The sequence below is a fragment of the Delphinapterus leucas genome, chromosome 3, assembly GCF_059928025.1.
Source record: "Delphinapterus leucas isolate spDelLeu-1000000601 "Yukka" chromosome 3, BTC_Dleu_Yukka2, whole genome shotgun sequence".
Classification (NCBI taxonomy): Eukaryota; Metazoa; Chordata; class Mammalia; order Artiodactyla; family Monodontidae; genus Delphinapterus; species Delphinapterus leucas.
The window spans coordinates 154,300,499-154,324,901 of NC_143131.1; the positions used below are offsets into that span (position 1 = coordinate 154,300,499).

The 24,403-nt window shown below is 47.6% G+C and overlaps 1 protein-coding gene, 1 long non-coding RNA gene and 3 pseudogenes across 2 annotated transcripts in view; 2 read left to right on the forward strand and 3 right to left on the reverse strand.

Annotated features, from left to right (window-relative positions):
• Positions 1-24,403, reverse strand: part of LOC149749807 (uncharacterized) — a 180,110-nt gene that overhangs the window by 110,890 nt on the left and 44,817 nt on the right. The gene's annotated exons all lie outside the window — the stretch shown is intronic.
• On the reverse strand, positions 142-23,987 carry LOC149749808 (2'-5'-oligoadenylate synthase-like protein 2). Its single transcript, XM_089908526.1, has 2 exons — positions 23,107-23,987; positions 142-8,478 (listed from the first exon to the last, which is right to left on the reverse strand). Exons 1-2 carry the CDS (start codon positions 23,199-23,201, stop codon positions 8,283-8,285), a joined length of 291 nt encoding a protein of 96 aa, XP_089764652.1. The 5' UTR covers positions 23,202-23,987; the 3' UTR covers positions 142-8,282.
• LOC149749809 (putative POM121-like protein 1) lies at positions 17,446-19,247 on the forward strand (annotated as a pseudogene).
• LOC149749810 (U2 spliceosomal RNA) lies at positions 18,850-18,955 on the forward strand (annotated as a pseudogene).
• LOC149749811 (UDP-N-acetylglucosamine--peptide N-acetylglucosaminyltransferase 110 kDa subunit pseudogene) overlaps positions 21,754-24,403 on the reverse strand; it is a 17,881-nt pseudogene continuing 15,231 nt past the window's right edge.

Consider the following 24,403-nt stretch of genomic DNA (forward strand, 5'->3'; position numbering starts at 1 on the left):
TGTTAGCATACGGTATTTGTTTTTCTCTTTCTGACTTACTTCACACTGTATGACAGACTCTAGGTCCATCCACCTCACTACAAATAACTCAATTTCGTTTCTTTTTATGGCTGAGTAATACTCCATTGTATATATGTGCCACATCTTCTTTATCCATTCATCTGTTGATGGACACTTAGGTTGCTTCCATGTCTTGGCTATTGTAAATAGAGCTGCAATGAACATTTTGGTACATGACTCTTTTTGAATTATGGTTTTCTCAGGGTATATGCCCAGTAGTGGGATTGCTGGGTCGTATGGTAGTTCTATCTGTAGTTTTTTAAGGAACCTCCATACTGTTCTCCATAGTGGCTGTATCAATTTACATTAAAAAATTTTATTTTATACCCGCTTAGCTCTAAATGTTTTTAAACTTTTATTTATTTATGTTTTCTGGCCACACAGTGTGGCGTGCAGAACTTCCCTGACCAGGGGTCAAACCCATGCCCGCTGCAGTGGAAGCTCAGAGTCTTAACCACTGGACCACCAGGGAAGCCCACTCAGTGGTTATATTAAAAGGTTCCACCAGGGAAGGCAAAGCAGGAACCTGTGGGGATACCCTAAACCTATCTAAAAGTCCAGACTCTGAACTTTTGGTGTTAGTAGGGTCACCATACTGTAAAATGCCTAGGCAGCCACTCAGAAAAACAAAATCGTTTTCCTCAAAGTTGTTTTCCTCATCACCCCTTTCTAGTTTTGACCCTCTTGCATTATGATCCCAGCTAGGACAGCAGGTGACATGACGCAGCTGCAGGAAGGGCTTGGGGAAAAAAGCTCAGTGAGGGCAGCCTGGAGTGGAGTAAGATAGATCCTGGGTGAAATCCCAGCTTCACCACTAGCTGTGTGACCTTGGGCAAGTGACCTCACCTCTCTGAGCTTCCATTAAAAAAAAATTTCCATTATCAAAAATTTTAAACAGAAAAATAGAAAGAGAATACAATGAACACTTATACATCCGCCCAGATTCAACAAGTCTAAACTCTGCCATATTTGCTTCAACTAAGCCACTTTAAAGTAAATTACAAACGCTAAGGACCATCGTCCCTAAATACTTTAGCATTTGTGTCCAACAAAAGAGAACATTTCCCCCCATAACCACAAAACTATTACGCCTCAATAAAACAGTTCCCTGGGGCTTCCCTGGTGGTCCGGTGGTAAAGAATCCACCTTCCAATGCAGGGGACTCGGGTTCGATCCCTGGTCAGGGAACGAAGATCCCACATGCTGCAGGGCAACTAAGTCCACGTGCCACAACTACTGAGCTCCCACGCCTCAACTAGAGAGCCCGTGTGCCGCAAACTACAAAGCCCACACACCCTGGAACCCACGCGCCACAACTAGGGAGAGAAAATCCGCACGCCACAACTAGAGAGAAGCCCGAGCCCGCACGCTGCAACAAAAGATCCCGCATTGCCACAACTAAGACCTGACGCAGCCAAGAAAATAAATAAATATTAAAAAAACAATTCCCTTATATATATATATTATTTAATATTCTGGCCACATTGAAATTTCCGCAACTGTTCCCAAATTATATTTTACAGATGGTCCATTCACACCAAGATCCAATCAGAGACCTTGCATTGCATTTGGTCATTATGGATCTTAAATCACTGAGTTTCCATTCTGCTCATCTGCAAAATGGGAAAAGAATAATACATACCTCACAGGGTACACAAATTAGACATAATACATGTTAAGGGGTTAGGCTAGTGCATCCAAAAATGTACACTATTATTATTAGCTTCCTTACTGGACTTGCTCTGCTCAAGGCAGCAGTGCATTGGGATGGAGTGTCTTGAGATGTCAGTAGCATGGGCTAGAGATAATGAGGCAACAGGTCCCAGCATCCTCAGGGATGTAGACCCACAAGCTGCATTTTGCCCAGCCCTGGCCTGGGGATGGAGGGAACCAGTCTCACCTTGACCACCTTCAGCACCCCCGATTCCTGGTCCAGCCCATGCTCCCCCTGGAAGCTCTGCTCCCTCAGGAACTGCTCCACAGCCTGCACAGTCTCCAACACCTCTTTTTTCCACTTCTGGCTGGGATGCAGGCAGTGAGCCACGAAGGAGTTCAGCCTGGAAGCTGGGGTGACAAAGAGCTTCGGGGGCACTGCCATCTCTGTCTTGAGAGTACCACTGGTGGCTAGATATATACCCACACACCTACCCAGCTCCTGGCACACACACTCTTCTTTAAGGGGACTCCTCCTCAGCTGACCTCCAGCACCCTGTGGAATAAAGGACCAGAGTGCAGAGGAAACAAGGGGTGTCTGGCTGACCAGGGGATCCTCTTCCTGGAGGCCATTCACTGCAGCTGGGGTATCGAGGGACCCTGGGTGAAACCACCTTAACAGGCGGGGCTTTTAGTCACCCTTTCTGCTGTAGGTTTCATTTCTCACCTCTTAATTTTCCTTTTACAACTTGGAAACTGAAACTGGCTTGAGGATGGCTCTGGGAAAGGCAACTCCCCCAGGAGATGGGAGCTGGATGGTATCCACCAATCCCATCCCCACAACCTTGTCACCCAAAACAGGCTCAGTAAGAGCAGGCACTCGCTGGAGGTTGGGCTGAACAGTGGGAATTCTAGGGTTCCGCAGAACAAACTCTGGAATTCCAGTCTGCCCTTTGCCAGACTCTTAACCTCTCTGACCCTCACAGAAATAATCCTTAAAATGGGTTTAAGAATAATACCTACCCCATAGGTTGTGTGGATTAAGCAAGAGACCATTTAGCAGAGAAAACATTAAGTAAATGCAAGTATTGTTATTCGTTCACTGGACATCTATTGAGTGCTGGCTGGGTGCCAGACATTGTGCTAAGAAGACAATGTAAGACGTGGTTCCTGCCCCAGGGGCTCCCAGAGCAGTGGGGGAGACGCAGGAGACACAGAGAGTCCAGTGTCCTGTGTACTAGGAGAAAAGAGGGCACAGAAACTTGGTGGAAATTCAGGCAGAAGAGTTTCTTTGGGGTCACCTGTGGTGTCAGTGAACACCTGCTTGAGATGAGTCTTAAAAGACTGGGAACGCGGCCAGGAGACAGAGGGCACAAGACAGGATAAGGCTGAGAAGTGTGAATCATCCTGGTATGTGCCAGGACTCGGCTGTCAGATCCACGTTGGCATGGAGGGCAGGGAGGGGAGAGGTGAGAGCTGTGCCTGGACAGGTGGGCAGGGATTGAAACTCGGAATGCCATTCATTCATTCATTCAACAAACATTTGTTGCGTGCCTGCTATGTGCCAGGCAGGTGTCCTGGGGATACGGCAGTGAATAGGCAAAATTCTCGGACTGCAGAGAGCTAACCCTCTAATGGTGGAGACAGATAATAAACAGGATAAATAAGTAACATTATAATAATTAAGACGGTGATAAGTGCTAATCAGGAAAATAAAGCAGGGAAAGAGGTTAAAAGATACTGACTACGTGTGTGGGGGGGGTGAGAAGTGGCAATGTTCAGGGGTTCAGTCTCAAGAAAGGTGGCTAGGGAAGGTCTGAAAAGGAGACATTTGAGCAAAGACATGAAGGAGGCGAAGAGTGAGCGGTATGTATGTCAGAGGGAAGAATGAGAGAAAGTGGGACTTCCCTGGTGGTCCAGTGGGTAAGATTCCACTCTCCCAATGCAGGGGGCCCAGGTTCGATCCCCGATCGGGGAACTAAATTCCACACGCATGCCGCAGCTAAGAGTCTGTATGCGGCAACTAAGAAGTCCACACGCCCCAACGAAAGATCCCGTGTGCCGTGACTGAGAGCCGGCTCAGCCAAAAATTAAAAAAAAATAAAATAAATTAAAAAAATTAAAGAAGAATGGGAGAAGGAACAGCAAGTGCAAAGGCCCTGTGGCGGCAGTATGCCTGGTGGGATTGAGGAATAGCAGTGTGACTGGAATGGAATGATCAAAGGGGGAGAGTGGGAGGGGATGAGGTTTGAGTACAAGTGTAGGGGGCAAATTGTGTAGGATCTTGAAGACTACTAAGACTTTGGCTTTTACTCTGATTGAAATGGGGAACCACTGGGGAGTTCCAAGCAGAAGAGGGACATGGATGGACTTTCATTTTAACGGTATCACACTGGCTGTTCGTGGGAAGATTGGATTAAAAGCAGAGGGTGGGGAGTGGAGGTGAGAGCAGAAGCAGGAATTCAGTTAAGAAGCTACTACAACAGTCCAGGCAAGAGATGTGGCGCCTTGGATCAGAATGGTAGCAGTGAAAGGTAGGGAGAAGTGGTATGATTCAATTTTCTTATTATGGAAAATTTCAAACAGGAACAAAAGTAGAATAATACAATGAACCTCCATGTACCATCCCCCATCTTCAACAATTATCAACCTGTAGACAGTTTTTTAAATGTTTATTCAGGTCTTCTGCCCATTTTTATTTTTATTGGCCACCCGGCACGCGGGATCTTAGTTCCCCAACCAGGGATTGAACCCATGCCCCCTGCAGTAGAAGCACAGAGTCCTAACCACTGGACCACCAGGGAAGTCCCAACCTACAGACAATCTTGTTTCAATGATATCTCCATCCACATCTCCCCTCCTGTATTATTTGGAAGTGAATCCCAGACCTCATATCATTTCACTGGCTATATTTTGAGTATAAACAGGTCTTGCTAAAGGATAGAGTGTGATGTGAGAGAAAAATTAGAGTCAAGGACCACTCTAAGGCTTTTGGCCTTAGCACTGGAAGGATGGAATTGTCCTTAACTGAGAAGGGAAAGACTGGGCCAGGGCACAGTGTAGGCATGAAGGTCGGGAGCTCGGCTTTGGAAGCAAACTTGAGTGTCTAGTGAGAGAGATCCAAGTTGGCTAGGGAGTTGCATATTTGAGTCTGGATTTCAGGGACGAAGTCTGGGGTTGAGATACAAATTACCAGCATAGATATATTTAAAGCCATGAGGCTGGATGGGTTCACCAAGGGAGTGAGTATAGAGCAAGACAAGAAAAGGACCAGTGACTGGGCCCTGAAACACTTAATAGTATTAAGTGATTGGGGAGAGGCAAGCATCCGGCAAACAAGAATGCGAAGGAGTAGCCAGGGAGGTGGAAGAAAAATCAGCAGTGTGTTTTGATAGCCAAGTGGAAACATTGTTCTAGGAAAGAGAAAGTGATCCACTGGGTCACATATCAGGTGAATCTGCGCTGACTTTGTCCTGAGGGCAGTGGCAAATCAGAGGAGCGACCAGAGGTGAAATGACCATTCTGGAAAGACTGGTCTGGCTGCTTCTGTGGGGAGGATGGATTGCAGGGGCCAGGGGTAGATATGTAGGGAAACGTGTCAGGACACTGTACAGTGATCCAGGTGAGAGGGAAGGTGACCCGGACTTGGCCGGAGAAGGGATGGGATTCTAGGTCTACCTTGGGGGGAGGGTGAACAGGACTTGGTGACTACAGGTAGGAGGTGAGGGAAAAGACAGGATGGCTATCAGCTCTCTGGCTTGGGTACCTGGGTAATGGATGGAGGGTACTGTTAACAAAGGGAGGAGGATAAAAGGAGGAGTGGGAAGTGGGGAGGTCTACAAGGGTAGCTGTTTAAGCCAGAGAGCTTAAAAAAGTTGTCCACATTGCCTAATGCTTCCGATAAGTTCAGGAATATAGGTCTGAGAAGCACCCAAGAGGCTACTGGTGATCATTGTGGGTGAAATGTAAGGGAGAGCTGGGAGCAGAAGCCAGATTTTAGGTGCGGGGTTGAAGAGTAAGTTGGGTGAGGAGGATGGAGACCAGGAGTGTAGATAACACTTTCAAGAACTTTGTCGTGAAAGGGAGGAGAAAGACCAGGTGTTAGCTGGAGGAAGTGGTGGGGTGGAGGGTGTTTGTTGTCTTAAATACCATTTGGGGGAAAAAAAAAACCCTCAATCATGACACGTTTCAATTTAAACTTTCCAACTGGCTAACCCCAAACGGAAAGAATCACATTTTTAATTACATAAATTCTAAAAGTCTCCATATTTTCAAAGTTTGGTAGTGCCTGGTCCTTAAACAGTCCTATATTATAACTGTTTAAAGAGCAGTGGCAATTTCGCAAACCAAAGTCAACAATAAAGTGAGATTCCAAACATTTGTCCTATGTTTATAATGACAGATAATGAGCTTCAAGGCAATATAAAAGTTATTCAAACAAACGTTATTCAAACATTCAGACCTTACGTCTTAGTTTAAAACTTTTTTTGAAGTATAATTGATTTACAACACTATATCGGTTTCAGGTGTACAACATAGTTATTCAATATTTTTACAGGTTGTACTCCATTTGAAGTTATTATAGGCACTTCCCTGGTGATCCAGTGGTAAAGAATCTGCCTTCCAATTCAGGGGACACAGGTCTGATCCCTGGTCGGGGAACTAAGATCCTACAGGCGGCAGGGCAACTAAGCCCGCGTGCCACAACTACTGAGCCCATGTGCCCTGAAGCATGCAGGCCACAACTAGAGAGAAACCTCCACACCCCAACGAAGAGCCCACGTCCTGCAATGAAAGATCCCGCACGCCTCAGTGAAGATCCTGCGTCTCGCAACTAAGACCCAATGCAGCCAAAAATAAATTAAATAAATAATAAACCTTTGAAAAACTAAAGTTATTATAATATATTGGCTCTATTCCCTGTGCTGTACAATATGTCCTTGTAGCTTATCTATTTTATACACAGTAGTTTGTACCTCTTAATCCCGTCCTCCTATTTTGCCTCTCCCCACTGGTAGCCACCACTTTGCTCAATAGACTTTACATATTAGTTTTGATTCATTTCATTATTCATTTTCATGAGATATCTGGGAGTTCAGCAGCTTTCAAGATTTCGAAAGGGGGAATTCCCTGGCAGTCCAGCGGTTGGGACTCTGGGCTTTCACTGCCAGGGACCAGGGTTCAATCCCTGGTCTGGTATTTAGGAACCTGCAGGCCTTGCAGAGTGGCCAAAATAAGGAAAAAAAAAAACGATTTAAAAAGGGAACATGGGGCTTCCCTGGTGGCGCAGTGTTTAGGAGTCCGCCTGCCGATGCAGGGGACATGGGTTCGTGCCCCGGTCTGGGAAGATCCTACACGCCGCTGAGCGGCTAGGCCCGTGAGCCATGGCCGCTGAGACTGCGCGTCCGGAGCCTGTGCTCTGCAACAGGAGAGGCCACAACAGTGAGAGGTCCGCGTACCGCAAAAAAAAAAAAAAAAAAAAAAAAAAGGGAACATGCAGTCGATTGTGTATTGGTTTTATGGTTTGTAGAAATGCCACGTAGTTGGGCACATTTCTATGGCGGTGGGGGAAGAGCTAGTAGTTAGGAAGGGTGTGGGCTGGGTTTTAGGAAGAGGAAGATACATAAAGATGGGTTTTCTCTTAGCTTGTGTTCCTCCAAATGCAGAGCCTGAGACAAGGAGTTGCATGAGACTTGTTTTGGGAAATGATCCCAAGGGACAGGTGTGGGGGATTGAGAAGGAGGAAAAAACAGTCCAAGAAATATCATGAAATTGATCACTACTGTGGGCAGCTGAGCTTTGATCCCACTGGGGACCCTCTAAGGAGCAATGCAGAACGTGCCTCAAAATTATCCACCTGAGAGGTGGAGGAGGGGAGTATGCACTCGCTGCACTCACTGGTTGCTGTCTTTCAATGCGCCAAGGCTTACCCCCTGGGGTGTTAACTCCCTGGAACTTCCATATTTGCTCAGAATTACTTGGAAGGCTTGTTAAGACACAGATTGCTGAGTCCCACTACCAGAGAACCTAACTCAGGTAATTCTGGGCTAGTTGCTGAGAAGTTTTATTTCAAAGAGGTTCCAGATGATGTTGATTCTGCTGGTCTGGGGTCCTTACTTTTGAGAATCAATAACTTAGAGGTTTGAGCTTTGAAAGGTGACAACATGGGGGAGAAGGAAAGTTGACTCAAAGTCATGGAGTTGTGAGCCAGCATTCAGTGTTCTGGAATTGCAAGTGTTTGGCCACGTCTGGTATGTTCTGAGAGTGACGAGGAGAGACTGAGAGGTCAGCAAGAGCTAAATGGTCAAGAACCCTGAATGCCAAGCAAAGGAACTTCAACTTGATTCTGTAGGTAATAGGAGCCATTGGAGAATTTTAAGCAGGGGAGGATTCTGTTTCTATTTATGCTTCAGAAAGAGCACAGTGGTCTGGGTAGAAAGGGGTGAGCTAGGGGGACATGACCATAGAAGTCTACAAAATGAACAGCCTGATCTTGGCACTCGTGGGGATGTGGGGCCTCTCTTAACGAGCATGATGGTGTCACAATCCTTGATGTGCAGTCTGAGAAGCTATTGATTCCACAGTTTCTGGCCCCGGAACCTGACTATCTGATCCTCCATGTAAGGTCCTCCAGCCTCTTCAATCTTCTCTTTCAAGTCGTGGATGGAGTCATCAGGGTCAATGGTGTAAGGCTTGCCCTGGCCACTGGAGTCCTTCATGAAGACCTGGATCTCAGGGGGGAAGGTCTCCAGCACCTGGAGGCTCCTGAAAGGAGAGACAGTGGTGTCCACTGGGGCCACATGTCCTCTTGTTTTCATAGTTTTGCCTTTCCCAGAATGTCATATGGTTGGAATCATCCAGTGTGTAGTCTTTTCAGACTGGTTTCTTTCAACTAGCAATATGAATTTAAGCTTCTTCCATGGCTTTTCATACATCACCACTCACAGTAACAAATTATTTTTTTCTTGTGATGAGAGCTTTTAAGATCTACTCTCTTAGCAACTTTCAAATACACAGCAATATTGTTAGCTATAGTCACTACATTATACATGACATCCCCAGGACTTATTTATCTTATAACTTGAAGTTTGTACCTTTGGTCCACCTTCAGCTATTTCACCCACCTCCCACCTCTGGCAACCAGTCTATTCTATGTATCTGTGAGTTGTTTCTTCTTTGCTTTTAAAGATTCCACATATAAGTGATCTCATACAGTATTTATGTTTCGCCCTCTGACTTAATGCACTTAGCATAATGCCCTCAAGGTCTATCTGTGTTGTCACAAATGGCAGATTTCCTTCTTTTCATGTGGCTGAATAAAATTCCATTATCTATCTATCTATCTATATCTATCTATCTATCTATCTATATCTATATGTCACATTTTCTTTATCCATTCACCTGTTGGACACTTAGTTGTTTCCTAGTCTTGATTTGCCTATTTTATTTTATTTTTTTACACACACTGCATGACATGCGGGCCTTAATTCCCTGACCAGGGATCAAACCCATGCCCCCTGCAGTGGAAGTGTGGAGTCTTAACCACTGGACCACCAGGGAAGTCCCCTGCTTTGCCAATTTTAGAATCAGGTTATTTGTTTTGGTTTGTTTGTTTGTTTGTTTTTTGCTATGGAGTTGTTTGAATTCCTTATAGATTTTGGATATTAACCTCTTACCATACATGTGGTTTGCAAATATTTTTTCCCATTCCTAGGTTGCCTTTTCATTTTGTTGATTGTTTCTTTTGCTCTGCAGGAGCTTTTTAGTTTGATGTAGTCCCATTGGTTGCTTTTTGTTTTTGTTGCTTGTGGTTTTGTTGTCATACCCAAAAAATCATCACCAAGACCAATGTTAAAGAGCTTTCTCTTTATGTTCTCTTCTAGGAGTTTTACAGTTTCAGGTCTTACATTTAAGTCTTTAATCCATTTCAAGTTAATTTTTACAAATGGTGTAAGATAGGGGTCCACTTTCTTTGTTTTGCATGTGGGTATCCAGTTTTCCCAACACCATTTACTGAAGAGACTATCTTTTCCCTGTTGAGTATTCTTGGATCCCTGTCAGTTAGTTGCCTGTATGTGTGTGGATTTATTTCTCGGCTCTTGATTCTGTTGCATTGGTGTATGTGTCTGTTTTCATGCCAGTACCATACTATTTTGATTACTCTAGCTTTGTAGTATAATTTGAAATCAGGAAAAGTGTTGCCTCCAGCTTTGTTCTTCTTTCTCAGGATTGCTGTGGCTTTTGAAGTCTATTGCAGTTCCATACCAATTTTAGGATTGTTCTTCCTATTTATATAAAAAATGTCATTGGAATTTTGATAGGGATTGCACTGGATCTGTAGATTGCTTTAGGTTGTATGGACATATACTCTCTGCGTGAGATGTGCATGTAAGTGATTTGCCTAAGACTTATTAAAGCAAAACAAAAAAAGTCAAAGAAACTGCTACATTAGAAAATACTAAACATGTAGAGTATGGGCGGCTGGTGTGTGCTCGGGATGACCCAGCCCCCTCCAGGCCAGAGAGGTGGGTGGGAAGCAGCAATTACAACAGACAAGGATGACCCTCCCTGTTTACCCCTCCCTCTGGGCCCATTTTCTTCCGGGCTGCATCGTTTAAACTCAAAACACACTTTTAATATAGGGCCCTTGTAGCCATCTTGTTGTGCTACTCTTCACAACCCATGAGCAGGGTCACAGGAAACTGTAAACAGGTCTGGCTTTCCATGTTACCACTCATACAAGCCAGTGCTTTTCCCACTTGATCTACAGATCACAGACACGTGAGGATTATGCAAAAGAACAAGAACAAAGCTTTATTATAAGTTTCACATCGAAACAGGGTCCACACGAGGCCCAGCCTGGGAGGAGGTGGACACTGATGGCCTCGCCACAAAATTATTGGCTCAGGCCAACTTCCTCCTCTTAAACCCCAAGGTAATGAATCGTGACCCGGAGGAGAATGACTTGGTCGATGGCCCAGCGGTTTGTTGTCCAGCCAAGCGCTTGGCAGGTGATGAGGGGGCCCTAAGAGCAAGGCTGCACCTTGCTGTGCCCACTGCGGAGCTGGGGCTGATAGTAGTAGAGGCCGGAACCGACACACCCCTAAAGTCAGTCTTGGCTGGGCATGGGTTGCGCCCTCCGCTGGAAGTAGGGGGGCCCTGCCTGGGTGCGCCCACGGGGATGTGACCTAAGATGGGCCCTCCCGTAACACTGAGAGCTGCAAACATGCAGCTCAGATCTCGGGCAGCCGCTCTGCTCCCAAAACCCAGCTGTGTGCTGGCATGGGTGCCCACGGTGGAACTTGTGGATGATGAACCCACAGAAGATGTTTGTGCGGGGCCGCCCGAAGCTGGGGGGCCTGGAGCAGAGGCAAAGGCTGAAGCTTTCCTTTTCCTATGCTGGGGAGAGCTGCCACAGGCGGTGGTTCCTCGCTGCTGCCAATCAGGGCCCCCAGGGATGTGACTTAAGATGGAGGCAGTAGTGCCTCCAAACCCAGGCTTCTTCTTAGGGCTGGGTCCCGTGGTCACCATGGGGTGGCTCTGGTGAGGAGGGCCCCAGGAGTTCAGGCCCACGCTGCCCCCTTTGCTGTGTGTGGTGCTCGGGGGTCCCCTCGTTGCTGTTGTAAGGCTGAGAGCTGCAAACATGCAGCTCAGATCTCGGGCAGCCGCTCTGCTCCCAAAACCCAGCTGTGTGCTGGCATGGGTGCCCACGGTGGAATTTGTAAATGATGAACACCCAGAAGATGCTTGTGCGGGGCCGTCCGAAGCTGCGGGGCCTGGAGCAGAGGCAAAGCCTGGAGCTTTCCGCTTCCTATGCTGGGGAGAGCTGCCACAGGCGGTGGTTCCTCGCTGCTGCCAATCAGGGGCCCCAGAGATGGGCTGAGTAGTGGCTCCAGGCTGCAGAGGAAATCTCAGAGTTTGGGTGCGCGACCTGAGTGCAAGCAAGCTGGTGGTGACTGTGACTGAGGATGTGCTGTCACTGGGGGGCGTCTGCCGGGCCTGGGTCGAGGAGAAGAGGCTCCCACTGGAGCCAGGGGCGGACCCCAAGAGGAGAGGATGGGAGGGTGGAGTGGTGTCCATGGGGGTGACCTCAGGGTCAGAAGCGGCCTGGGGTGCCAGGCCCGCAGATGTGCCGGGTGAGGGTCTGGAACTGACAGTACACGTAACGGGCAGGCTTGGGGAGGGGGCAGTAGGGCTGGTGACGGGAGGGAGGTTCTGTGGGGTGAAGACAGGAGAGTCCACACACATGGGTTTCCTATGCTGGGGAGAAATGCCCAGGTCCCCGATGGCATAGGTCTCACCCCGCAGCGCACTGTTGATGCGCCTGAAGGCTGCTTGCTTCTCTGAGTCTAGGTCTTCAGCGGTGACCCGGAAACCCGGCTCAGGGGCTGGGGGCAGCCTCAGAGGCTCCCCTCGCCGGTGCGGCAGCAGAGGAATCCTGCGTTTTCGGGGCCTGGGACTGTCAGATGTGCGGGAGCCCTTCCTCCAGGGTCCTTTCTGCCCTCTTGCTGTCTCTGCATTTTTGTCAGGCTGGCTTTTCCTCCGGGAAACCACCGGAGCTGCAGAGGGCGATGGAGGGCCCTCCTCGCCCCCTGTCTTTGTAGACTTCTGGGGCAGCCCTTGCGGTATAGCGGGACCCCTCCTTCTTTCCACTGGCAGGAAACCTCGGGTGGAGCTATATGAGCTCGTGATGGCGTTTCTTTGGGGGCAGGAGCTCATACAAGAGGTCTGCTGTTTCCTGGCGGATCTGTCCTCTGCCCACTTGGCGTGGAGGTCTCTCTGCAGAGGTCCAGACCTGGGCACGAAGAAAGAGCCCCCCAGGGGCCTAAATGCAGATCGTGCGTCCCCGGTGTCATTGGGGCCGCTTCTCTGGTCATCGTTCCTCACTGTGACTGTGGGGACTTCCTCCTGCTTGGCCATCCCTTGCCCCCTCTCTCCCAGGGCCCTCAACACCGTCTTCTCGGTGCTGTAGTTCGGGACACAGCTGGGTGTCGTGGCCGGCACTGGCTGCCCCTGCGCCACACTGGCAGTGACTGTGTCCACTGCGGACGCTGAGCTGCGGGACGTCGTGGAGGTGCGAGCACCCATCACTGCCTTCTTCCGATGGCCTCGCCTGCAGATGGAGATAAGGATCCCCATAAGGAGTGCAGCGTCTGCGGGATGGTAGAATGGGGTCTCAGAGACTCTGTGGCAAAGCGCAGATGCAGAGTCACTGGACACTTGTGGGCTGGCCTGCGAGTGGATAGCCGGCCATAGACAGCTGGGTGGCCCGGGCCGGCCACGGGAAGTCGGTGGGCGCGGGGAGCGGGCTGGGGGCAGCCGAGCCCTCCTGGCAGGTGCTGGTCCCCCAGTGCCCGGGGCGGGGGTGAGGGGCAGGGCCTACCTAAGTAACTGCTCCTAGAGAACTTAGGTGAGGTCGGTCCGTGGATACAGAGCTGGGCTCTGAGCACTCTCCTTCAGCTGCCAACTCGGCCAAAAGTGGAGTGCGCTCTCTTTGGCCTGTTGCCTTTTTATACTCTGAAACCTGTGAGCGAACAATGGGCGTGCGTTGGTGGGGCGCAACAATTTAGGGAGGGGTGGCGCATGCGCAGAGTACACGTCAGGCCCTGGGGCGCACAGGTGAGGATGCGCGCCCCTGGACCGTCTAGCGCTTCTGAATCTCCCCAGGGGTCTGAGGGCTGGAGGTGTTTGCCTTGAGGGTGATGAGCTTCTTGGCAGGACAGCTGGCCCTTCTCCCCTGGCCGCGCCCCAGTGCTGTCGGGGTAACTAACTGTACTGGACGGGATCCCCGCCCAGCAACGTGGAGCAAGGTTGCTGGCTGTGCAGCTCCCACAAGAGGCGGCAGCTTTGGCAGCAGCGCCTCTGCGTTCCCCTGGCGCCACTGGAGGGGAGAGCCGCTAAGAACGGAAGTGCCCACACCATCCAGATCCTGCTGGGGTGACACCTGAAGTGGTGGCCAGGGCTGGCTGAGAGGGCCATACTTACCATATGACCCAAAAACCCACTCCTAGGCAGTTAACCAAGAGAAAAACTTTTCACAAAACACAAATGTGAATGTTTTAGCTATCTTGTCCACAATTCCTAAATATAGGACTATTGAGGTTATCCAATTTTCTTGAGTTTGTCATTTTTTAATTGTTCTTGGAATAACACTATGTATACGTATTGTTTCACAGTCTAGAGTTAATATTTTACCAATTAAATAAAATTCAGAAGGCTTACATCCATATAGATTCTTTTACCTTCCACTCTTTGTTATAGCTGTCATATGTGTCACCTTTATATGACTTCAACGCCACCCTCTGAGACTGTGGTATCCTTTTTTCATACATATACAGGGAACTCCCTGGCGGTCCAGTGGTTAGGACTCAACACTTTCACTGCTGGGGCCCCGGCTTCAGTCCCTGGTAGGGGAACTAAGATCCCGCAGGCCACGCAGGCGTGGCCAAAAAAAAAAAAAAGTCATACATATATAAAATAATGTAAGAGGATAATTTTTCCAGATACTTGCCATTTTTGTTGCCCTTCCTTTGTTCCTGAAGTTGCAAGCTTACTTCTTTCTTGTGTCATTTCACTTCAGCCTGAAGAAGTTCCTTTCATGTAATGTTTTTATAGCAAATTGTCTGGTGATGAATTCTCTTAGTTTTCTCTCATCTCCATCAGACTTCATTTTGGCTTTTGTTTGGCTTTCAGTCTTTAAGGATATCCTTGCTTTAAGGATATCATATCCTGGTTTGGTCTTTTCCTTTAATACTTTAAAGATGTTATTCCATTCTTTTCTGGTCTCTGTTTTCTGATGAGAAATCACAGTCCTTCAAGTTGACATTCTGTGATGTATAACAGGTCGGTTTCCTTGACTGCTTTCAAGATTATTCTTCACCTTGGCTTTTTTATCAGATTGTGTGTCAGGGTGAGGCTTTCTGAGCTTAGGTCTGTGTCTCGAAATCAGTGCCGTTTTCAACTATTCTTTTCCTCATATATTTTCTTCTGCACCTTTCCTTCAGACCCTCCAACGGCACAAAAGGTAGAACTTGCAATATTGTTTCACATGTCTCTGAGACTTAATTTTTGTTCAGTCATGTATCCTCTTTGTTTTTCAGATTGTGCCATTTCTATTGATCCATAAGTTTTCTGAATCTTTCCTCTGTTTTCTCTGTTCTGTTATTCAGCCCATCCAGTGAATGTTTGCTTTTGGATATTGCATGTTAAGTTCTAAACTTTCCATTTGCTTCTTTTTCATAGTTTGTACTTCTCACTGAAGAACTTCTTTCCATTAATTTCAAGAGGATTTACCTTTAACTCATGGAGCATGGTTGTAATGGATGCTTTGTCTGCTAATTCCTCCATGTGGGTTATTTCAGGGCTGGGTCTGTTGATTGCATTTTTCTCTTGAGAATTTGTCACATTTTCCTAGTTCTTTGTATGCTCCGTTGTGTGATTTTGGGTGGTATCCTGGAAAGTTTGCCTATTATGTTTCGAGACTCTGGTTCCTATTAAAATCCTCGGGAGATTGATACTTTTCCTTTTTCTGTGGTTTTTATTAAGCAATTCATGAACCTATGGTCAAACAGGTATTGTGCCTTGTCTTCTGAGTTGTTCCAGTCTTGGTGCAGTTTTCAGGACACTGCTGTGCTGTTTGTGTCCACATGGTGCACGTACCACTCAGGGGTTAATCTCGGAATTGAGTGGCAGTTTATACTGTAGTTCACTTCCGCAAGCCTCTATTCTGCCTCGTTGGCTCTGTCTGTGCATGAGGCTCAGGGGGATCCCAGGACTTATGTGGGCTCGTACACAGACCTAAATAATCTCCTCCTATAGCTCTCTCCTCTTTGGAATTCTACCCACATTCTCAGGCTTCAGGGGCCCCTCCTACATGTTCCTTAAAGTGTTTAAGCCGCCATGCTGTCATGCAGTTCCCTATGACCAGGTTGACCTTTCAGGTGAAATAGCAAGAGAAAAGAAAGGAAAATAATGGCATGCCCCCACACTCTTCAGACAATAGGAGCCTCTTAACCTGTTCCTTTGTCCAGAGACACAGGCCATTTCTCAGTGAAGGCCTCTGCCATCACTGAGGTTGCAGGGGAGATGTGGTAACTGGGGAGAAAAAGACCAATGGGGATGACCCCCCTCACTCCTCAACATCCAAGCCCCCCACTTTCTCACTTGTCTGGCTAGAAATAAAAGGTTGATCCCATGGTTTTAACTTTCAGCTGTTGCTGGACTTTGCGTGCCTTGCGTAAGCTGGGAGACAGAGGCAGGAAAAAAACCCACCATAATCACCCTGTTACGGGCTGTTATTCAACTTTGGACTTCCAGGCCCCATCTGCCTGTTAGCGTTCACTTCTTAGAGTTTCAAGTGCATGCTGTTTGTCCTCTATCTTGCTCCATGCGGCTCTCAAGCCCTCGTAATATGACCACAGTTCTCGTGCCACATGTAAACATTCGAACACTTTGCAGATACTGAATTAAAAATCTATTATTTACATTGACTCCACCATTTTTATTTTCCTGGTGTGTTCATTAGAAAATTCAAAATTACATATGTGCCTGGCATTATGTATTTTTTGGTGAGCAGTGATCCAGAGGATGGAAATGTATGCCTCCTTCGACTCCTTCAACTTAACCCCACTCTGGGGCAATGTCCCAGCCAGGCAGAAACTGCAGGTGGAGCTGGAGACCTTGAAGAGTTTGGCTATACTTCCAGCTCAGCCCAAAGCCCAAGGATGATTCTGGACTTTCATTCTGACTCGTGCATTTCAGATCTTTCTGGGTTTGGACCTGGTATATATGTCCCTCCCAGCCCGCCCTGCCTGCCCCTTCAGTTGTCACCCCAGCAGGATCCGGTTGGCTTGGGCACTTCTGCGTTTTTTTTCTTTTTTTTGCACTTCTGTTCTTAGTGGCTCTCTCCTCCAATGTTACCAGGTGGGAGGGCAGGTGGACGCACAGGCGCTGACGCCAAATCTGCCACCTCGGGCGGCGGCTGCTGAGCCAGGTACCCTGCTCTCCAGCTTTCCTGCTCTGGTGGCCGGGGACCCATCCTGTACAGTTAGAGCCGGCCGGGGGAGAAGGGGCAGCTGCCCTGCCAAGAAGCTCATCACCCTCAAGGCAAACACCTCCAGCCCTCAGACCCCCGGGGAGATTCAGAAGCGCTAGACGGTCCAGGGGCGCGCATCCTCACCTGTGCGCCCCAGGGCCTGACGTGTACTCTGCGCATGCGCCACCCCTCCCTAAACTTTTGCGCCCCGCCAACGCACGCCCATTGTTCGCTCACAGGTTCCAGAGCTGCATCCCAGCAACAGGCCAAAGAGAGCGCACTCCGATTTTGGCCGAGTTGGCAGCTGAAGGAGAGTGCTCGGAGCCCAGCTCTCTATCCAAGGACCGACCTCACCCAAGTTCTCTAGGGGCAGTTACTTAGGTAGGCCCTGCCCCTCACCCCCGCCCCGGGCACTGGGGGATCAGCACCTGCCAGGAGGGTTCATCTGCCCCCGGCCCGCTCCCCACGCCCACCAACTTACCGTGGCCGGCCCGGGTCACCCAGCTGTCTATGGCCGGCTACCCACTCGCAGGCCAGCCCACAAGTGTCCAGTGACTCTGCATCTGCGCTTTGCCACAGAGTCTCTGAGGCCACATTCTACCATCCCGCAGACCCTGCGCTCCTTTCTGGGGGTCCTTATCTCCATCTGCAGGCGAGGCCATCGGAAGAAGGCAGTGATGGGTGCTCGCACCTCCACGATGTCCCGCAGCTCAGTGTCCGCAGTGGACACAGTCACTGTCAGTGTGGCGCGGGGGCAGCCAGTGCCGGCCACGACACCCAGCTGTGTCCCGAACTACAGCACCGAGAAGACGGTGTTGAGGGCCCTGGGAGAGAGCGGGCAAGGGATGGCCAAGCAGGAGGAAGTCCCCACAGTCACAGGGAGGAACGAAGACCAGAGAAGCGGCCCCGATGACACCGGGGGCGCACGATCTGCATTTAGGCCCCTGGGAGGCTCTTTCTTCGTGCCCAGGCCTGGACCTCTGCAGAGAGACCTCCACGCCAAGTGGGCAGAAGACAGATCCACCAGGAAACTGTAGACCACTTGTATGAGCTCCTGCCCCCAAAGAAACGCCATCACGAGCTCATATAGCTCCACCCGAGGTTTCCCGCCAGTGAAGAGAAGGAGGGGTCCCGCCATACCGCAAGGGCTGCCCCAGAAGTCTGCAAAGAAAGGGAGCGAGGAGGGCCCTCCGTCGCCCTCTGCAGCTCCGGTGGTTTCCCGGAGGAAAAGCCAGCCTGACAAAGATGCAGAGGCAGCAAGAGGGCAGAAAGGGCCCTGGAGGAAGGGCTCCCGCACATCTGACAGTCCCAGGCCCCGAAAACGCAGGATTCCTCTGCTGCCGCACCGGCGAGGGGAGCCTCTGAGGCTGCCCCCAGGCCCTGAGCTGGGTTTCCCTGTCGCCACTGAAGACCTAGACTCCGAGAAGGAAGCAGCCTTCCGGCACATCAACAGTGCGCTGCAGGGTGAGACCTAGGCCATTGGGGGCCTGGGCGCCATGCAGCCTTCCTGTCCCTTTCTGCTGCCTGCCGCAGGGGCTGCTTCTCCGCAGAAAATGTTTCATAGTTATTTCTATTTTAATATGATCATGGTACATTAAAATGTATTAGTGCTTGCCTGTGAACACTAAGGTCACTTGACTTGTAATTGTCTATGTTGTTCTATATTTTTGTGACTAAAGGCATTACTTGGGGGAATGAAAAGAATATCTTGAAGCGATTTTGGCTTTTGATCTGCCACTAACTCCTATTTAACCTTAATTCAGGCGTCGGATTCTTTGACCCAAGGAAACAGAATAGTATAAAAAGAAAGAATGTGAGTGTCAGATGGTGGCAGTGATTAAGTATAGCAAGAGACGCCTTTGCAAAAGTTACTCTTGGTCCCAGAAGACTCTCACTTAGCTGTGTGACCGTGGGCAAGTCACTTCACCTAAATCTCTGAATTATAGGGCTGTGCTGATGATTTAAAAGTGACTGAGCACGGTGGACACTCGGAAATCCTGGGTTCTCAATAAAGCCACTGCCCTGCTCTTTGGTCCTTTGGGATTACTATATTAGTAAAATTTATACTTGACAGTAATTTTAGCTTAAAGTTTATTTTGTCTATTTCATCTCAGGCTTTTGGCTAAGATCAAGTGTAGTATCTGTTCTTGTCAATTTAAATAGCAAGAGAAAAGAAAGGAAAATAACGGGCATGCCCCCACACTCTTCAAACAATAGGAGTCTCTTAACCTGTTCCTTTGTCCAGAGACACAGGCCACTTCTCAGTGAAGGCCTCTGCCATCACTGAGGTTGCAGGGGAGATGTGGTAACTGGGGAGAAAAAGACCAATGGGGATGACCCCCTCACTCCTCAACATCCAAGCCCCCCACTTTCTCACCTGTCTGGCTAGAAATAAAAGGTTGATCCCATGGTTTTAACTTTCAGCTGTTGCTGGACTTTGCGTGCCTTGCGTAAGCTGGGAGACAGAGGCAGGAAAAAAACCCACCATAATCACCCTGTTACGGGCTGTTATTCAACTTTGGACTTCCAGGCCCCATCTGCCTGTTAGCGTTCACTTCTTAGAGTTTCAAGTGCATGCTGTTTGTCTTCTATCTTGCTCCATGCGGCTCTCAAGCCCTCGTAATATGACCACAGTTCTCGTGCCACATGTAAACATTCGAACACTTTGCAGATACTGAATTAAAAATCTATTATTTACATTGACTCCACCATTTTTATTTTCCTGGTGTCTTCATTAGAAAATTCAAAACTACATATGTGCCTGGCATTATGTATTTTTTGGTGAGCAGTGATCCAGAGGATGGAAATGTATGCCTCCTTCGACTCCTTCAACTTAACCGCACTCTGGGGCAATGTCCCAGCCAGGCAGAAACTGCAGTGTGTCTTGGAGAAGGTCTTTTGCATTGAGATAGTAGGATGCTCTTTTAGCTTCAAGAACTTGGATGTTGTTGAGTTTAACCTGGTATAAGTTCAAATTAGAGTGTTTTAATTTTAGGATGTTAAAGGTAATCCCCATGGTAAACACAAAGAAAAGAGCTATAGAATATTCCCAAAAGGAAGTGAGAAAGTAATTTAAATATTGTATTGTAAGAAATCAGCTAAACACACACAACGAAAGAGAGGAATGCAGGAAATGAGGGGCAAAAAAGCTTTGGGCAGATGGAAAAGAAACAGCACAATAGCAGAAATAAGTCTTTTTTTTGTCAGCAATTACTTTAAATGTAAATGCATTAAACTCTCCAATCAAAATACAGAGATTGGCGGAATAGGTAAAAACATATGATCCAACTATATGCTGTCTACAAGAGACTTACTTGAGATCAAAAGACTCAAGCAGGTTGAAAGTTAAAGGATAGAAAAGGGAATTCCAAACTCAGCGAGAAAACTCAAATAGTAACCAAGAGAGCAGGAGTGTCTATACCAATATCAGACAAAATAGACTTTGAATTTAAAATGGATCAAAGAGTTAAATATAAGAGCTAAACTATACAAATTTCTGAAGAAAAAAAGGGATAAATCTTCATAGTCTTGGATTTGGCAATGAACTCTTAAATATGATAGCAAAGGCACAGACAACAAAAGGAAAAAGAAATTGGACTTTATCAAAATTAAAATCCTTTGTGTTTCAAAGAACACCATCAAGAAAGACATAATACAACCTTCAGAATGAAGGAAAATGTTTGCAAGTCATATATCTGATAAAGCCTAGTATTCAGAATATGTAAAGAACACTGGCAACTCAACAATAAAATGTCAAATAACCAAATTTTAAAAACGAGAAAAAGAATCTGCACAGATACTGCTCCAAAGAAGACACAAATTGCCAATAAGCACATGAAAACATGTGCAAAATTATAAGTCAAAATTATGCAAACTGAAACCACAGTGAGACACCACTTCATACCCACTATTGTGCCATATAATTTTTTTAAAAACAAGCGTTGGCAATGATGTGGGGAAATTGGCACTTTCAATCATTGCTGGTGCAAATACGAAAAAGAAAATAGTTTGGCCGTTCCTCAAAAAGTTCAACACAGAGATACAATATGGCCCAGGAACTCCACTCCCAGGTATATGTCCAGGAGAAATAAAAAACATACGTTCACACAAAAACTTGTACATGAGTGTTATATTGTCGTATCATTATTCATAATGGCCAAAGAGTGGAAACAACCCAACTATTCGCCAACTGAGGAATGGAAAAATAAAATGTGTTATATCCATACAATGAATATTATTCAGCCATTAAAAGGGTGAAGGACAGATACATGCTACAACCTGGATGCACCTTGAATACATTTTGCTTACTGCAAAAGTCAGACACAGAAGTCCGCACATTGTGTGGTTCTATTCATATGAAAGGTCCAGCATAGGAAAATCAATAGAGACAGAAAGACCCAGGGCTGGGGTGAAAGGGGTGGACAGAATGAGAATGACTGATACTAGGTATGAGGTTTCTCTTGGGGATGATGAAAATGTACTGGAATTAGAGATGTTGATTGCAAAACCTGAGTACACTAAAAGCAGCTGAATCACACAGTTAAAAAAAATGTGAATTATATCTCAATCAAAAGATAATATGACAACCTTTTTATAGTCATTACTCTTGATCAGTTTCAGGATGGAATTCTCACAGTGACTTCAATGGAGTGGCTTGTATGGGATGATATTTGAGGCTCAACCCTTTGGGACTAGATGTTCATTTTGAGCTGTTGAATGACGGTGAGGGCCAGCCAGTATATTTTCTTCACGGAGGATCAATCCCCATATGGTATCCTTGGTTTGAATCCTTGTCTTTTTCTCTTCATATTCCTGAAACAAGCTCCTAGGAAATACATTCACAATAGTGAGAGGTGTTGACATCTTCCTGGCAAAAGTCTTATTCACAGGTGAAACTTCAGATCTCCTTATTACTAGCTGCCCGGGGAGTCCCCTGAATCAAAGTAGGGCTTATGAAGATGGACCTTGCATTTTAGCGTGCACTTAAAATACCCAACAGGCTGATCCCATGGGGAAAATAACTTTATTTACATGAGACAAGTACAAAGTCAGCACAACACAATGAGGGAGAGTATGGGTGCTGGTGCCTGATGGCCTGAAATCAAATCCTATTCGAACGCCATGTGTACCTGGGAAGGTTAGTTACTTAGCTCTTCTGTTTCTCAGTTCCCTGGCCAGGGATATGGAAATATTAGTAGGACCTGCTTATTCGTATTATGTTCTGAGGCTAAAAATTAGTAAATACAAAGCCTGAAGAAAAATGATGGGTACTTCATAAGTGCTACCTACATAAATGTTCAAGTATTAAATGCCTGGAAGAATAAGTAGGTTGTCTCCAGAAAGGGCACCTAGGAGGCTACAAATAGGAGGATAGAGCCTACTTTTTCACATTGATGACACAAGAAGTTTTAGAGCTCATGGAAAGAATATTATTTCTTGTGATGCACTGTGGGGTGGGCAGAGTAGGGGCTGTGACCCATATTTTATGGTTCAGGGCACTGAAATTTAGGCAGATTGAGTAACTTGTCTAGCGTCACAACACTGATGAGTGATGGGTCTGAGGCAGGGGAGGGACAGAGCTTCCGGAACACATGGACATGAGATCATACCCTGGATACACAAACCAAGAGCTCTCCTCACTCCCTTTCCCACATCCTCCTGCCCCAAGAATGCTGCAGGGAGACAGCTGGTACTCGGAGGAGGTGCCTGGCCCAAGAGAATGGCTCAAACCTGGACCCACCTCCTGGCTCTACGTTTCAATCCCTGACCCCAAATACAGTGTCTTTCCCCCAAATGCAGACCCCCTGATGGACCAGGGTATCCAAATATGTGTGCATCTCCCCTCCCTTCCCCCTCAGCACTTGATTCTAGCAGCTGATTTGCAGTGAGACTTCCTGGTGGTCAGGTGACCACCCTGAATGACCAGTAGTCTACTTGACTCCCTAACTGACTCAAAACCCAGGACATTCCAAACCAACTGCCCACATGACAGTTGCACAGAGAATTAGCATCATCTTCAACTGATCAAACCCGGATGATGAGCAGTTAATATTCATTAGCTGGGAACAGGGTCTACTGGGCTCGTGTTTTGGTGGCTTAACACATGAAGGTTACAGGCCCCCAGGGTCTCACTGACTAGAAACTGACCAATCGTCTGAGCAGCTTGGACTAAGGCCTGGCTAAGAGCGGGCAGTGGCTGCACGGGCTCTGAGTGGGCACCTTCCCTGCCCAATCCTCCCTCAGCCAGATCCAGGCTCTGCTGTACAAACTACAGCCATTGCTCCTGAATCTACTTGCTGGTATTAGTTCCACAGTACCTTCAATGGAGTGGTCAGTGGGGGTGCTATTTGGGTCCCTACCCTGTTGTTTGGCCAGATGCTGATTCTGATGTGCCTGAACCACCGCTGCGGATGGCCAGCAGATTATCTTGATCACAGATGATATTCTTGTGCATCCTGTGTTTGATTCCTTTATAATCTTCCTTTTCTTCTTGGTACCCGAGTCATGATCCTGGAAAACACAACAAAAACTGAGAGAACTATTGATATGTTGCTGGGAGAAGACCATGCAGAGGTGTCAATTCATTCCCAGGTCACACGTCTGTTCTCTTTGTTCACCAGCCTCCTAGGGGAGTCTAGGGGAGTCACGTGAATCGAAGCTGGGCTGAGAAGAGGGTGTTGCAATGTGGTGTGCACTTAAAATAGCCAGCAGGCTGACTGCACGGGACATGACTTTATTTAGTGAGATAATATAGAAAGGGAGCACAGCACAGTGACCGACAGAGTGGGGGCTGGTGCCTGATGGTCTGGATTCAAATCATACCAGAAGCCACATGAACCTGGGAAGGTTATGCAGACCCTCTGTCCTCAGTTCCTTGTTCTGTGATAGTGGAAATGTTAATAGGGTCCACTTATTAGTATTACATGATGAAGCTGAATACAGCAAATCAGGTAGACCCTGATGAAAAATGATGCTTACTTCATAAGTGCTACCTAAGTGTTCAAATATTAAATGTCTGGAAGAATAAGCAAGAAATGTGGTAGTGCTGCCTCCAGAGAGGGGACCTGGATGCCACAGGGCAGGGGAGTGGGGAAGGTTATGGGTGTGATGCTTTAGAGCTTGTGAAGAATATCTGTCATCATCTCCTGTGATCCCCACATCAGCCCCGTGGGGAACTCATGGCAGGTGCTGTGAACCATATTTTATGGTACATGGCATTAAAATGTTGAGATTTTAAGTGACTTTCCCGGAGTCGCAAAGCTGATGACAGATGGACGTGGGACAGGAATGTAGTTGGTTCCCTGGGACAGAAATCCCTGAACCCCTGAATCCTCTAGATGGTGCTCTGGACTCCTGAGCCCAGGGCTCCCCTCCCTCCATCCCCCCAAGCCTCCTGCCTGCCCCATGGTTGCTCCAAGGACAGGAAGGGTCTGAGCCAACAGGAGGGCCCAAGCCTGACCCACTGCCTCCCTTACATGTTGATCCCTGACCCCACAGCTCTTAAATATCCCTGAAAGAAGGTCCCTTGAAGGATCAGGGGGTCCCATCTACGTCCCTCCTCCCTCAGCGTCCTCACACACTGGGTGAGCCTCCTGGTGGTCTGACCAGTGGTCGGCTTGTCTCCACGTGGCTCAGAGCCCTGGTCTCTCCAAGCCA